Source organism: Mustela lutreola, chromosome 9 (assembly GCF_030435805.1).
Source record: "Mustela lutreola isolate mMusLut2 chromosome 9, mMusLut2.pri, whole genome shotgun sequence".
In the NCBI taxonomy this organism is placed as follows: Eukaryota; Metazoa; Chordata; class Mammalia; order Carnivora; family Mustelidae; genus Mustela; species Mustela lutreola.
Window position 1 is genome coordinate 119,746,549 of NC_081298.1, and position 16,784 is coordinate 119,763,332.

Consider the following 16,784-nt stretch of genomic DNA (forward strand, 5'->3'; position numbering starts at 1 on the left):
ACAAACTAGCTACACATAGAATTTATGTTCTCCAGTTTATATATATCCTTAGGTTTAGAATTTAATCTGACAATATGGGTAAAAAACTCAGATCCTTAAGACTGATTATTCTGCAGTATTTTAAACAAATCTCCAGGGAATGCTCATAAATATATATTTCATTCCAAAAAAAAATTAAGTGTGGGAAAGAGACATATTTCTAAGTAGATTTAATTTAATGGACTAAAAAATAATTATTGCTATTTTGTTGGAAGAACAAATTGGAATTTATTTAGTCTTATAGTTTAGGTTTTTAAAAATCTATAAAGCTGGAACACAAGTTATAAATGGATTGTATCCTAAAAGATCATTTAAAAACTGGGAAAATATTTTCTAAGAAATATTCGATCAAAAAGTCATACTGAGTGGGGAGATAGATAAAATAGGTGGAAGGGATTAAGAGGCACAAACCTCAAGCTGTAAGGTACATCACAGGGTTGAAAAGTACAGCATGGGGAATAGTCAGTAGTACTGTAAGAACATATGACGACAGACGGTGACTACATCTGTCACAATGAGCACTGCATCAAGTACAGAACGGTAGAATCACTATATTGTACAGCTGACACTAATAAAACACTGTATGTCAATTACACTTCAATTAAAAAAGTCATACTGTTACAAAATAGTAGTTAAAGGTCCTGTTTTATCTGAAAATCTTTTCCTTCTTAGAAACAGTGTAAATTGTACAACTGGCAACCTTAAGAAGGAATACTGAGGCTCCAAAGACGGAAGCCCTTTGAACCTTGAAGAGAGTGAGACAAAGGCGTGTAGACTGAAAGCAGCTCTTTTAGTTGAGTCACTCCAAAGACAAAATAAGGGGAAGTTTGCAGAAAATAGCCACAGTGAGAGGAACTCAGATAGTAGGAAAAGTCAAAAGGTTCAGTTCCAAGGAAAGAGAACATTATCAAGAAGTTAGGCACAGAGGCCTATTTTTTACTTAGGCCCTGGTAGTACATTCCATATCAGGGATTACTCTTCTACAACATGAATTTTCATAGCTATACAACAAACCACTGAATTAAGAAAACACTGAGGGTGCCAGTTAAGCACCCCACTCTTGATGTGATCTCAGGGTCATGAGATTGAGAGCCATGTCGGGCTCTGCGCTGGGCAAGGAGCCTGCTTAAGATTTTCTCTCTCCCTCTCCCTCTGCCACACTCAGCTTCTCTCTCCCTCTCTTAAAAAGAGAGAGAGAGAGAGAGAGAGAGAGAGAGAACACTGCTTGATCATTGAGGAAAAATTCCTAAAAGGGGAATCATGAGGTCAAAGGGTAAGCTGACAAAAAACACTGAAAAATCCAGAAAATTTGTACGACTTTACATTTCTTTCTACCAGTAGTATAAGACATTCTCTTTTATTCATATCTCTCTCAGGGATGGTTATAACCATTATTTTTAATTTGGTCAGTTTTATAGAAGAAAAATTCTATCTTATGATTGTATTGACTTATACTTATTTAATCACTAGAGGTTGAAAATATTTCATAAGTTGATATTTCTTTTTTGATAAAACGTGTTTTTTATGTTCTCATGATTTTTCCATAGATGGAGAAGAGAGTTAACATAGGATGCTTGAGATGCCTGAAATTCATATTAGCCTTCAGCTAGCCTCCCAGCGAAGTGGGTTTCAGGACGGTTCCCACCATTTCCTGGTCAAAGTGGCTCACTATGCCTAAAACTATACAAATGGTATGGTTTATGCTGAATACCTGCTTGCCTTTGAAAGTCTGGACTTTTGGAATATGCTTGACAGACCATGCCTAATCAACCAGCGCCCAAGAGAAATCTTGGGCACCAAGCCCCTGACAAGCTTTCGTGATAGACATTTCATATATGTTGTCGGGACTCAAGCAGCTTCTGTGTGACTTCCCAGCAGGTGAGGTCTTGGAAATCTATACCTGGTTTGCTCCAGACTTCACGCCAAGTGCCTTTTCCCTCTACATATTTTGCTTTGTGTCCAGTTGCTATAGTAAATCATAACCATAAGCATGACTATATGCTAAGTCCTCCAAGTACATCATCAAACCTCGGGTGGTCTTAAAACCCTCAACACATTAAGCTTTAAAAACATTAAAATGTAAATATGCACACTTCAATAAATTAAATAAATTAAAAAATATTTGCATATACTTCCCCTCTTAGTTTTGTCTTTCAATTTTGATTTTGGTGACTGATGTGTATAAGTTTTTAAATTTTCTATGTATTCAGGAGAATTCTATAATTATTTTTGGTGCTATGTTTTCTCTCTTAAAAGCAATACTGTTGGGGCGTCTGGGTGGCTCAGTGGGTTGAGCCGCTGCCTTTGGCTCAGGTCATGATCTCAGGGTCTTGGGATCCAGTCCCACATCAGGCTTTCTGCTCAGCGGGGAGCCTGCTCCCCACTCCCCGCCCCTGCCTACTTTGTGATCTCTCTCTCTGTCAAATAAATAAATAAAATCTTTAAAAAGAAAAAAAGCAATACTGTTTACTGTATAAGTAACTTCTTTCATATTATGCAATACAGTATATTTGTTAATAGAGCTCATATATTATCCTAAAATTGAAGTTATTTTATTATCTTGCTTCTTAGTACCCAAGCAACTTCTCTGCATTAGAAAGCTCTTACAAGTAAAAATTTTCTCTCACAATAGGGGAAATACCTGTTAGTTAAGCTCTGAAAAAGCTCTCAAGCAAACTATCCCTAGAGACCAAAAGGCTGGCTATGAAATTCAAGCTATACTTAACCCCACTCCCCCACCAAAGCAGAAAGAATGGAAGCAAGCAAAGATCTACCTTTTGTACCCAAACACCTACTGACATTTCTTTTATTGGTTACCCTAGCTTTCTCTTCTTGAGGAAAAGTTACATCACAAAGGGTCAACTAGTATGAGAGACTGGAAGCTTTCAGGTACCCCCAAAATAGATCACTTCTCTTTCCAGAAATCTACTTGTGATACAAAGCAATATCCTTAGAGTTTGTTATCCATTATATAGCTAAATCATCCAGAAGGAATGGCATGAGTACCTTGACACTAAATGCTATTTACACTTTTTTCCTTTTTAGCTCCAAACCTTAAAAAAGGTAAAAGTGTAAAAGTACCAAGAAAACAATACTGGAATTTTTAAAGTGATAATGGTTTTATTTAACTTGAAAGAATAAGAAGACTAACCATACTTGAAAGCAAAAATGTTATTTAAAGAGTAATACTCATTTGAAATGTGGAATACTGACTGATTAAGTAACTTACGAGTACCAGGGCTCTCCTTGTCACCTGCATTTTTTGCTAGGCTCATGGCATATTCACACACTTCAGCTGCTTCCCTTTGTGCCAGCTGCCGGAGACAAGCCACAGCTGCTCGGCGAAGTAGCAAATGGGAGCTACACAAGTGAACCTGGAAACCATAACATATTAGACAAGTTTCTTTAAAAAATGCAATCTCATTTGCCTAGTGAATATGTATTCACACCTTACTTGTGAAGAGACTCTTCATGTAACAGCAGCAGTTGTTAAATATATAGCCAAATAATCGACTTTTGAAAAAATAATACCACTAAAGTAGACAAGGAATATTTTAGTGGCCAAAATGACTGTCCCAAGACCTGGTCACTAAAGATATATACTTTATATTATATATATATATATATATGTCACTATATACTTCCATGAAAATCCAGAAGAATCTCTTGCACATCTTATTTTACAAATGGTTCTACTAAATATCATCTAAATTTTTTAAGTGCATGGAGATTATATATAGTCAATGAAAAGTTGGGAGGCAGAGCACAGAGTAAGAATTGAAGGCTAAGAAGGGTATTTATTAAAATAAAAAAAACAGGGATGCCTGGGTGGCTCAGTCGGTTAAGCACCTGCCTTCGGCTCAAGTCATGATCCCAGAGTCCTGGGATTGAGCCCCACATCAGGATCCCTGCTCAGTGGGGAGCCTGCTTCTCTCTCTGCCTACCTACTCTTCTTGCCTCTCCCTTTGCTTGTGCTCTCTCTGACAAATAAATAAATAAAATCTTTTAAAAAAAAAATCAAGCAAACATAAACATCTGGAAAGAATTCTAAAATAGGCCCTGTTTTTCATCTCTAAAGTTCCTGAAAGAGTCAATGTAGTACACCTTAATACATGAAGTAAAGTAAAGACACAGCACAACATAATGAGTAAGAGCCCAGGCTCTGGTTACTAGACTGGATTTGAATCTTGGTTGTCACTGACTCCTGTGTGACCTTAGACAACTTACTTAATCTCTCTGTGCCTTGTTTGCCCATATGCAAACGTGGAGAATGATTCTTTGCAGGAATATAGTGAAAATAAAATAAAGTTAATGCAAGTATTTTCCCTACAACAGTGATTGAGACATGGTATTAGTTATTATCATTATTGCTATAAATCTGACTCATCAAGAAAATATTAAATTATGTTCCATGCACTCGCTTTTTAAGCAAGATAAGTAATATATTTTAGGAAAAAGTCTCATCCAGAGGGGCACCTGGATGGCTCAGTGGATTAAGCCTCTGCTCAGGTCATGATCTCAGGGTTCTGGGATTGAGACCCAGAAAGCATCAGGCTCTCTGTTCAGCAGGGAGCCTGCTTCCCCCTTTCTCTGCCACCTCTCTGCCTATCTGTGACTTCTCTCTCTGTCAAATAAATAAATAAAATCTTAAAAAAAAAGTCATCCAGAAATAGTAGAGGAGGGAACAAATATATGGAATATACCACTTCTTCACAATGCTGACTAGCATATTTTTATGCTACCAATATAGCATTTGTAATTCAAGATATATTTGCATAAGATTTATACCCTGTGAAATTTATACCAAGTATTAATATTTATATAATATATAAGTATATATAAGTATGTATATATGTATATGTGTGTATGTATGTATATATATATATATATATGTATATATATATATATATATATATATATATATAAAACTGAGGGAATAAAACCTGACAGTTTTTTTCAATAAAATGTTTTATTCACTTCATCTCCTTAAAATGGAGACATTCTGGAACTTTCAAATATCCTATACTTAGAAATCTTAAGCATGGTCATATGAGAGGGGAAGAACAAGTCACTTAGTTTCTTAGTTTCTTTATTCTTACCACAATTATTTAGGATAGAGCTGATACTGTCTCCACTGTACCCATAAAAACTTATGTGTTTTTATGTATCAGCTTTATCCTAAATAATTGTGGTAAGAAACAAATGACCAAATATATATAAAGCAGAACACCATAAAAATTTAATTTAGTTGCAAGTGAATAGAACTGTGGCTAAGAGGGGTGCCTGGCTGGCTCAGTCCACACAGCATGGAACTCTTGATTTGGGGGTTGTGAGTTTAAACCCCATGTTGGGGGCGCCTGGGTGGCTCAGTGGGTTAAGCCGCTGCCTTCGGCTCAGGTCATGATCTCAGAGTCCTGGGATCGAGTCCCGCATCGGGCTCTCTGCTCAGCGGAGAGCCTGCTTCCCTCTCTCTCTCTCTGCCTGCCTCTCCATCTACTTGTGATTTCTCTCTGTCAAATAAATAAATAAAAATCTTTATAAAAAAAATAAAATAAACCCCATGTTGGGCATAGAATCTATTTTTTTAAAAAAAGAAAAAAAATTTTTTAATCTGAAAAAAAAAAAGGAATTTTAGCTAAGAAAATACACTCAACGAATATTGACTGGCAGAACCAAAGGGGGGGAAAATCCCTTTAGTTTACCAAGTCTTTTCAAAAACTCCATTTTAATGATTCTGATGCATATTTTTTCCATTCTAACATCTCTAATATTAGAGATGCAAATTATAATTGATGGTGTCGTAGAGTCACTATAAAACAGGGAAAATAAAGACATATTTACTTGAAAACTTTCCCTTGACACTTTTTGGTAAAAGCCACAAAATAAAGAATCAAACATATTAAATTTGATAAAAATATGTGGCTTCCTCATGACCCTTCTTAGCTTCTCGGGGATGATCACAGTCTATAGTGACATCCATCATTATAGTTTCATTTAGCCTGTTCTTGAACTTTATATAAATGGAAGCATGTTGTGCGCTCTCTTCTGTGTCTAGCTTCTTCTCAGCAAGTTGTCTGTGAGATTCACCCATGTGATTAGACTTTACTGTTCATTTTCATTGCTGTGTAGTATTCTGCTGAATAATGACATCACCCTACCCACTGCTGACCGGTAGATATTTAGGTCAGCTCTGTGTTTTGGCTATGATGAATAACTCAGCAGTGAACATTCCTGCACATGTATTTTGGCACACATGAGTATGTATTTGTCAGGTGTTTACTTAGAAGTGAAGTTTCTGGGTCACAGCATATGCATATATTCAACTATTTAAGATTATGGTGAACTGTTTTCCAAAGAAGCTTCTTTGTTTTTCTTAGAGTCCACAAACCTCAGGAACACTGTGTTGCTTGCTCCTACAGTAGAGCTCCATCTTCCTGTAAAAATGCCTGTTATTTTACACCGTATGTCACCTTGCTATCTCCTGCTGTGCCCACTGTATACACATCCCCGACAACCAGACACGCCTGCTCCCACAGTGATGATGTGAACATTCAGCTCAAGTCTTTCTCTCACTGACATTTCCTACAATTATCCTAGATGACATAAGCGCCTATGTGCAGAATACTTCTGTCAGGACAAGAGAACATGTAACTGTGGTCACATGGTATAAAAAGCAGTTGCTGGGGCACCTGGGAGACTCGGTCCATTAAGTGTGTGACTCTTGATTTCGGTTCAGGTCATGATCTCAGGGTCAACGGGCATGAGTTGACCTTAAAAGTCTCTCTCTAGGGGCGCCTCAGTGGCTCATGGGTTAAAGCCTCTGCCTTGGGCTCAGGTCATGATCCCAGAGTCCTGGGATCAACCCCAGCATGGGTTCTCTGCTCGGCAGGGAGCCTGCTTCCTCCTCTCTGCCTGCCTCTCTGCCTACTTGTGATCTCTGTCTGTCAAATAAATAAATAAAAGTTAAAAAAAAAAAAAAGAGTCTCTATCTCTCCCTCTGCCCCTCCCCCACCCCACTCATACATGTGCACACACAAGCACACACAATTCTTTCTAAAAAATAATAATAATAATTCAGAGTGGTTGTTTTTCTTTCAAAGATACATTTGGAATGTTCTAACATCTAAAATCAAATTTTAATACTTTTATATCATTTAAAGATTACTATGGTGAAACACACCTCTCAATACATTCGCTGAAAAAAAAATCATTTCGTTTGTGTTAGGTATTATACGTAATATTGCCATTTCTGATAGCAATGATTGAGCAAAAATGAAAATGAAATTTATAAGAATCTGAACTGATTTCACTAATTTGGATGAACCCATTGTGGACTATTTTTCACTGTCGAAAGATCTGGTAAGAGAGACTGCATGGGGGCTTTCAGCAATGTGAAAATAAGACAACCCCTTGAGTGGCCCCTTTTCTCATCTCTATCCTGCCATGCCCTCTCCTTCCAACCAGCTACCTGTAATCTAACTACTTAGCCTTTTGGAGAGGGTTCAGGAAAGGGCTCCAACATGCTGTGTAATAAAACTCTTGGTATTCTGCTAAGGAAATGAGTTTTGAGGCATTTTCTAACGTTAATACACAGGAAGCTCATTGTGTAGACTATGGTTTATTGATAACCTCCACTGAGGTAACGAAATTCACATTATTTACTTTACCAGATCCTCTTAAATGTGTTCCATCTCAGAAGGTCAACCTCCATGGTATAATTATATTTAAGGAGAAAAAAAAATGGAGGAACCAGATAACCTAAAGAGTGTGTGTGTGTGTTTTCATCACGTTTGTCAGTTACCTAAGCTGTATCATGAAACAGCTTGCTCATGTAGAGCCACCTTACTCAAGAGATGTCCCCAGTGCCCTCAGAGGTTAGGCATTAGGCCATGCTTTTTGGCAGGATGCCACATTTCTTGCTGCAGAATACAATCAGATGTAAAGTATTCATCAACTATTTTTTTTTATGCATTTTATGTGCATCTGGTTTCTGCCCTACAGCATACTCAGATTCTTTTGATGGTCTAGGACTGGTTCAGTTCCCCCTGGTCTATGGTGAAGCAAGAGAAAATCCTGTTGCATAAGTTAAATATACCACATCAGATCTAACATCTAATATGCTGGCCTTTCAGTTCCTTTACCTCATCCTGAATAACCTTCTCCTCCCTTTATCTGGGTGATATCTTCTCATGGTTACATCTACAGGATTTCTTTCTCTCTAAATATCAGGCTCCTACTGTCTTTTCCCTCCTCTTTTATCCAAATGAGACCTCATGATGCATTACTATTTTAGCAACATCTTGTTAAAATCCTTATTTCTTTCATCCTGCTATCATTTACTTGAATCTCATTGGCCAAAGTCCAACTATGAATGTTTCAAAGTATCTGGCCGCTCAATGGTTGGTTATAGATGCTGGAGAAAAATTTTACAAGGTGAAAATTTCTACCATCATGAATCACACAATGGATCCAAAAAAGGGTCAATACCCTCTGCTAAACCCTCAGAACTACCATAGAATCTTCTATTTCTCCAGTTAATTCAATCTCCCGCATCCACTCTCCTCAAACTTCTGGCCCTCTTCTTTGCTCCCTCACTCATAAAACTTATCTTCCCTTTTACTTGATTAAGAAGCAAAAGTCTTCAGATGATAGCTTCCCCAACTTCCAGCCACCAAATCCAAAAACCCACCTCTACCTATACTCATCCTCTCCTCTTTTCTTCATGTTGCACTAGGAGAGACATTCTCTTACTTGTGCCCTTATTTGTGTCCATTCCGTCAGAAACCTTGCATAATTATCCACTCTCTGCCCGACACCTCCCATCCTACTGGTTCCATCTCCTCAGCATTTACACCCTCACTTCTCACTACTGTAGGAGAAAAAGTCTTGCCTGACCCCATCACCCCTTGGACCTATGGACCTCAGTCCTCTCCTATAAAGTCAACTTCAGAATGAAGTTTCTGTTCATAGCCCGATGTATTTGGGCTTTTATTTGTAACCACTCTGCTAGATGAACTCTTGCTAAAGACATCACATGACAAAAGTCAAAGAACACATTACAGCTCTCATCTTGATCTCTCAACAATGTGTGACATAGCTGACCACTCCTGTCTACTCCACTTGGCTTCTGTGAACACTACAAACTCTTTATTTCCTTTAATCTCTTGTATTGCTTCATAGTTTTCCTAAATTTTATATGCTGGGTTCCTCATTTAGCATTCTCTCCCTTGTGAGATCTTAACTATTCCTGTCTTTATTTTCCATCTAAATTCTTATGCCTCCCAAATTTATGTTTCCAACCAAATTTCTCTTTTCTGAGCTCCAGGCCATGAAACTAACCAATTATCTAAAACTGATTTAATGATACCCACTCTTCCCAACCTCTTCCTCTCCTGGTATTACCAGTCTCAGGAAATTACATTACTATGTTCAAGTCAGAATGTGGATTACATCCTTCTCTTTTTTCCTTATGGCCAATTAATCAACAGATTCTACTGATCTTTCCTCTTTTTCTTTTTTTTTTTTAAATTTATTTATTTATTTATTTATTTATATTTTATTTATTTATTTGACAGACAGAGATCACAAGTAGGCAGAGAGGCAGACAGAGAGAGAGGAGGAAGCAGGCTCCCCGCTGAGCAGAGAGCCCAATGCAGGGCTCAATCCCAGGACCCTGGGATCATGACCCGAGCCGAAGGCAGAGGCTTTAACCCACTGAGCCAGCCAGGCGCCCCTCTTTCCTCTTTTTCTTAAATTAAGATTTTATTTGCAAGAGAGAGAAAGCGAGAGACAGAGCACAAGTGCAGGGGGAAGGGCAGAGGGAGTGGGAGAAGCAGACTCTCTGCTGAGCAAGGAGCCCGACTGACATGGGACTTGATCCCAGGACCCCGAGATCATGACGTGACCCACAGACACTTAACCAGCTGAGCCACCCAGGTGCCCCCACTGATTCTTCCTCTTAAGTATCACTCAATTCTATTTATCTTGCCCTATTCCCGTTGCTGCCAATATAGAGCAAGACATTACCATCTCCCTCCTAGACCACCATAATTCTCAAAGTCCTAAGGTCTAAAGTTTTAATACATCTAGAAAGTCTGGCAGAGAGGCAGACAGAGAGAGAGGAGGAAGCAGGCTCCCCATGATCTCTCACCTGGCTAAGTGTCCAGCCTCATCCTGTGCCCAGGCTCCACTCACCTCTTCTCTCTCAGCCTTAATCATACCGACTAAATGGTTTCTCAATTGTGTCACAGTCCTTCCCATTTTGGGGCCTTTCACATATTTTTCTGTCTGCCTAAAAATAAATTCTGTCTATTGCAATATCATGCTTTCTCCTGAACTAACTCTTAATAATCCGGCAGACTACACCTTCAAGATCGTTTTTTCAGGTAAATCTTTGCAGAATGCCTGGATTCTGACAGGCTCCTCTGTTACGTGTTTTCCTATAAGCCTCTTCTAGCACTTAATCTTATTTGTAAATAATTATTATTGACCTTGTTCCCTTGTAAACTACAAATTTCACTATGGCATAAGCTTCATCTTGTCTCATCTACAAATCTATTCCCAAAACTTTGCATGGTATGTGACACATAGCCGGCTCTCAATAAGTACTAATTAAGTGAACAAATTAATGACTATGGTGATAGCAACAGACCCTCAGAAGTTACAATCAAACTTCAGGACACAAAATTCTGAATGGGAAAAACTAAAAACATGATGCATTTTTAGCCAAGAAATAAACAGTTCATCAAAATATTTCTTAAAAGGTGAAAAAGGAGGAGCACCTGGGTTGCTCAGTGGATTAAGCCAGGTGAAACTCTAGAAATGCACAATCCAGAAAACTTACATTTTTTGATTTGATCTAGTTTAATCTTTTGGTCAACAAATGTGGGGCTCCCTAAATAAATCAATGAATGAAGCAGCTTTATACTTACACACAGGCTGGGAACAAGACTAGAGAGATTGACATGTCGTGGTGCAAACATGTGAAGCTGCTGAAGGCAAGATATGGCAGCTGCCTGAACCAGAGAATCTGAATGGTCCTGGGTTATTGCACAACCCACCAAACAAGAAGAACGAATGGTGGAAATTGTTGCTCCATTCCCTGGTAGCAAAATAAAAGAAAATGCAAAAAGCTCTTATTAGTATTACTGAAAATATTCCTAGAACAATTTTCTTCTCAATAACTCTTCTTTCTGATCACTATTCAGATTGTTTTGAAGACAAAAAAGTCTATGAAGTCCATAGAAATGACTTTAAAACATGACTGTCTATGTATGACAATAATATATCCCTCTTAGATTTAGCTAGGTTTATGTAAATTACCTAGGAAACTATATTGTCCTTTAAACCCATCACCGTTTTACTTGAAAGAACCAGAAGATTCTTCATTCCCTGTTCAATATTATCCCTGTATTATTTAATACTTCAAATCCTATTTTCCTAAGAAGATTAATGAAAACTTTTACAGAGATAGTCAGGAAAAAGAACAGTAGTATTATATACTTGTAAAAACATCTTAATTCCCTAATATAAGTGATTTAAAATTTTTGCCAATGTAAAATAAAATAATTTTATATACATATAATGTGAAATAAGGAAATCTTAGTCATATAGCGTCACATTCTAGTTTGAAATACATATGGCTGCCTCATCATCACTGCATCAGAAAGCACCTGCTATACACCTATGTTTAATCAGGCATGTGTTTATCTTGTCCATATCCTGTGATAATACTGGAAGAAAAAACTACCAAATTTCTCAAAGAGGACACTGAGTGTAAGAAAAAGACATGTCTAAATCAAGTATTTTCCAATTTGTAACATTCTTCATTAAGATCTTTTCATTTTTGGCTTCTTTCTTTTTTTAAAATATCTGTCCAGATGGAGACAATACAGCACAGCGGTTGGAATGCATGCAAAGGAAACTGATTTGGGCTTCACCTCTGGCTCCAACCACTCATTAGCTATACAAAACGGTGCAAAAGCTCTTAACCTCTCCTAGCTTTGGAGTTTCATCTGTAAAATGGAGAGATGCACCTATCTCAGGATAATGTTAGAATTAAATGAGACAGATAATATGTATAAAAATTCTGACTCACTGAAAGCATTTACTAAATGAAAGGGGAAAAAGGAGAAACTGAAAATGAGTGATACATTCAGGATCAATTCACAGTGATTTTCTGCCTTCTGTGTTTCATTCAGCCTTTAGTAAAATTATATCTGTGGAATTGTGTGGTTAGAACATGGGCCTCAGGATCATAAATCTGCCACTTAGTTAAATAACTTCAGACAAGTTACTTATCTTCTCTGAGCTTGGTTCCTCACAGAAATCTTACATAATATTACCTACCTCCTTTATGGGAGTGCGTTTTCAATTTATGTTCCTGATCTTTAGAGCTCAAAAAAACAGTGAAGCAGAAGTCCATGAAGACAAGTGGATAGTACTCCAGGACAAAGGAACTCCACTTTGACCTTTGTCTTCATGAGACTCCAGGTAAAATTCAATTTAGAAAGGCTTTTCTGGGGGCGCCTGGGTGGCTCAGTGGGCTAAGTCTCCAACTCTTGATCTTGGCTCAGGTCATGAACTCAGGATCATGAAATTGAGCCCTGCATTGAGTGTGGAGCCTACTTAAGATTCTCCCTCTCTTTGCCCCTTTCAGTTTACACATTCTCTCTCTCTCAAAAAAAAAAAAAAGAAAGAAAGAAAGAAAAGGAGAAAAATAAAGCTTTCTCTTCTCAAAACTTCAAGTAACAGTCAGTCATAGGTATGTTGTAGGGATTAAATAAAATAGCATATATAAAAAGCAGAGCTGAGGGACACCTGGGTGACTCAGTCTGCCAGGTGCCTGCCTTTGGCTCAGGTCATGGTCCCAGGGTGCTGGGATGAAGCCCCAGAGTTAAAGGCTCCCTGCTCAGCAGGGAGTCTGCCTCTCCCTCTCCCTCTGACTGCCCCTCCCCCTGCTTGTGCGTTCTCTCTCACTCTCTCTCAAATACATAAATAAATCTAAAAAAAAAAAAAAAAAAGCGAAATTGTAGGCCTTTGGTAAATAAGAAACATTCAGTACACAGTAATTATTATTATTACAAGTTTTCATTGGTAGTGACAGGAAATTGAAAGATAGCAATGTCTAATTCCTTTAATTTAAGATGAATTTACTCACCTTGTAGCTCAGGGCCAACAGTAGTTATGATGGCACCCAAGCATCTACCCAAACATTGATGAACTTCTGTATGTGAAGGTGGAACAGTCAACAGCAAGGTAAGAACTAGAGATAATGTTGGTTCCACATATCCGCGATACATTGGGCCACTAGAATCCACTATAAGAGCAAGTGAATGAAGAGACCATGTCTGGAAGGAAATATAGTTTTGTTTAGTTATAAGGAATAATATGAGTATACGGAATTGATTTTTTTTTTAAAGATTTTATTTATTTATTTGACAGAGAGAGAGAGTACAAGCAAGCAGAGAAGCAGGCAGAGAGAGAGGAGGGGAAGCAGGCTCCCCACTGCGCAGAGAGCCCGACGTGGAGCTCAATCCCAGGATCCTGGGATCATGTCCTGAGCCGAAGGCAGAGGCTTTAACCCACTGAGCCACCCAGGCGCCCCACTGAATTGATTTTTAATTTAAATGTTCATAAATACTAACATCTTACTTTTTAATCAATGATCTAAAAGTACTTTAACCAAAGCAACTGATGTACAAATGTTATGTTTAAGTGTCTCTGCAGCATGGCTTTGTGTGTCAAAATTTTCAATGATGAATTCATTTTCTTCTGCTATAAGGTACATCTATTTCATAAATTCAAATAATAACCATTTGATTTAGTGGATGCTTATGGACATCAAATATATTTTTATTGCCTGTATTGTGGAGTTTTGCTAAATAACGAGCCTGAAATTAAACAATGACCATGACAATGTTCTGTACTCAGATACAATTCTATAGCAATGATATTCATAAATCAGCTCTTCAAATGCACTGAACCATTTCAAGCCCCTATTTATGCCTACTAAACACAAAGTAATCCTACTGGCTAATAGCATTTACAAAACTAATCCCAGAGCAGCATACTGTAATCAGCATAGGCCTGAGAAAATGAAAAGTCCTTTCAACTGCCTAAATCCAGCTGTAGAAGAACTTACCTTTAATTTCTGCTGTAGGCAGCTACACTACGGGGCCAAGGACAGAGAGATCTCAACTTGCCAACAGAGGAAAAAAAAAAAAATCCATACCTCAGCTTCTACTACCTGTGAACCTACAATAAACCTAGAGAACTCAGCAACCTGACTTGGATAGGTATGTACAGAAACCACATCTACTGACATGAGCTAGCAAAAAATAATTGGACATAGCACCTTATCGGAGAAGACTAGAGCAAACTTTCCAGAGAAAATGATTAAATATAAGAAACAGAGGCGCCTGGCTCGCTAAGTCGGTAGGGCATACAACACTTGATTTCAGGGTGGTGAGTTCAAGCCCCGCCTTGGGTGTAGAGATTACTTGGAAAAAAAAAAAAAAAGTAAGAAACAAAAATCACTTTAATGAAACTATAATAAGAATTTTTTAGGCCACATAATTAAAGCACAAAGGAGATTCTTGAAGTGTTTTTTAAAAAACCCAGGATTTATATTAAAGATGCAATGGAAAACTGGGAAAAAATAACTATTGCTAAAAACCAAAATAATTACGGGATGCCTGGGTGGCTCAGTTGGTTAAGCCACTGCCTTCGGCTCAGGTCATGATCCCAGGGACCTGGAATCGAGTCCCACATCAGGCTCCTTGCCTGAACTTCACAGGCAGGAAAATTCTTAGACACTGCCAAACAAGAATGTAAAGTAACAGACATATAGACATCTTTCAGATAAATTTCTTAGCAAAAGCAACAAAACAATGGGGAATACAGATTGCTGTGATGTCTGTAAGTATCTATTAATTCAGAAGTTTATCACATAAGCCACTGTCTTTTGCAAGTGTGAAATGCATGTGCAGTATAAAGGAAAATGAATTCGTCACTGAAGTCTCATTTCTGGATACTCAAAGCCACACTGCAGAGAAACTTTAAACACATTTGTACACCAGTTGCTTTGATTATGACTACTATATTGCCTTTTATTTCCTAAAGAACATAGTTGAATGTTTTTAGAGATAAATGATTAAAATTTGAGATGTTAGTATTTACTGTAATTTAACTTTAAAAAAAGACTACTAGTAGCCTCTTATGTGCAATACCCAGCACAGAAAACCCTGAACATTTATGAATAATGAAAGAAAAGGACTGTGTGCTGGGAAAAGTACATTCAACTAAAATATTACTCAAATGTGAAGGCAAAATAAAGCCATGTTTTAGATACGCAAGCATTCGAAAAGTATACCATGCAAACTAATGATTGTTGAAGGAATTTTTCGTACCAAATAAAAATGTAAAGAACAGAGATCTCAAGACAGAAGTTGAGGATAAAAGAAGAAAAAAGTTACTGAAAAATAAATCTCTAGTGATTATAGTTAAATAGATGTAGCCAATACTAGGACTGTAAAGTATCAATTTTTTTTTTAAGATTTTATTTATTTGACAGACAGAGATCACAAGTAGGCAGAGAGGCCGGCAGAGAAAGAGAGGAAGGGAAGCAGGCTCCCTGCTGAGCAGAGAGTCCGACATGGGGCTCGATCCCAGGACCCTGAGACCATGACCTGAGCGGAAGGCAGAGGCTTAACCCACTGAGCCACCCAGGTGCCCCTAAAGTATCAATTTTTGAGTTAAAATTCTTAAAAAAGAAGACACATTAGGGAAAACTTAAGAAAATCTATTATATTCTTCTTGTGCAGATATACTGTAGTGCTGAGGAAATGTAATTGATATAAAGTATAGTAAAATGTCCTGTCATATAAAAAGAACTGTGCAGAGTGGTCAGTTAAAGGAATATGATTTTAAGAAATTAAAAGCAAGAGAAAGCTGAGAAGAAGGTGAAGACAAAAGAAAGCAAAACTGCCACCCTGCTCTTTGACATAAAAGAAGAAAGCGGAGAGGCACCTTGGTGGCTCAGTCGGTTAAGCGTCCAACTCCTGATTTCATGACTCAGGGTTGTGAGATTAAACTCCATGTCAGGCCCTGCACTGAGCGTGGAACCTGCTTGAGATCCTCTCTCCCTCTCCCTCTGCCCCTACCCTGCCCCGCTTGTATGTTCTCTCTAAAAAAAAAGTAAATTAAATTTAAAATACAAAATAAAGCAGCAACTTTGTAGGCATAGTTTTCTTCTAGTCTACTGTGAAAACAGAATTTTTAAAAAAGTAGTAGCACCTATTAAGGGATAAGCTTACTTGATTTTTGTTTCTATCCCTTTGGGGAATTTTGAGCTTTACACAGCTGGAAACTTTTGCCAAGAAGTCAAAGGTAAAATAAGTTTGTAGACTAGAAGCCTCTGATGGATTTATTGTCCCTTATCTAATTGTGAAGGAACGAATTCATTAATAAACTAATGGTAGGCCCTAATGCCAAGTGAATTTGTCTCTTTTCCCAATTTGCAGTCCCAGTACAAAGCTGGTAAGTTGAATGCTACTGGATTCATATACTCCTGACCTTCACAGGTACGTCAGTGTGAGATGGCAAATCAACCGTGTAGTATATTTTCACACAAGCGAACTTCCTGCCTTTCATTGTGGTTGTATTTCTTTATAACTAAAATGTTTAAAGAGAAACAAACAAAGAATTGCAGGAGGATACTTGAAGATTCAACCAAAAACACTGGA

The 16,784-nt window shown here is 37.8% G+C and overlaps 1 protein-coding gene across 4 annotated transcripts in view; it reads right to left on the minus strand.

Moving 5' to 3' along the window:
• Positions 1–16,784, minus strand: part of HEATR5B (HEAT repeat containing 5B) — a 105,645-nt gene that overhangs the window by 45,893 nt on the left and 42,968 nt on the right. For all 4 annotated transcript variants that reach the window (XM_059188653.1, XM_059188655.1, XM_059188652.1 and 1 more), the window contains 3 exons: positions 13,199–13,388; positions 10,971–11,140; positions 3,269–3,413 (listed from right to left, as the gene is read on the minus strand). In XM_059188653.1, coding sequence (XP_059044636.1) covers positions 3,269–3,413; positions 10,971–11,140; positions 13,199–13,388 — 505 coding nt within the window. The remainder of the gene's footprint in view (positions 1–3,268; positions 3,414–10,970; positions 11,141–13,198; positions 13,389–16,784) is intronic.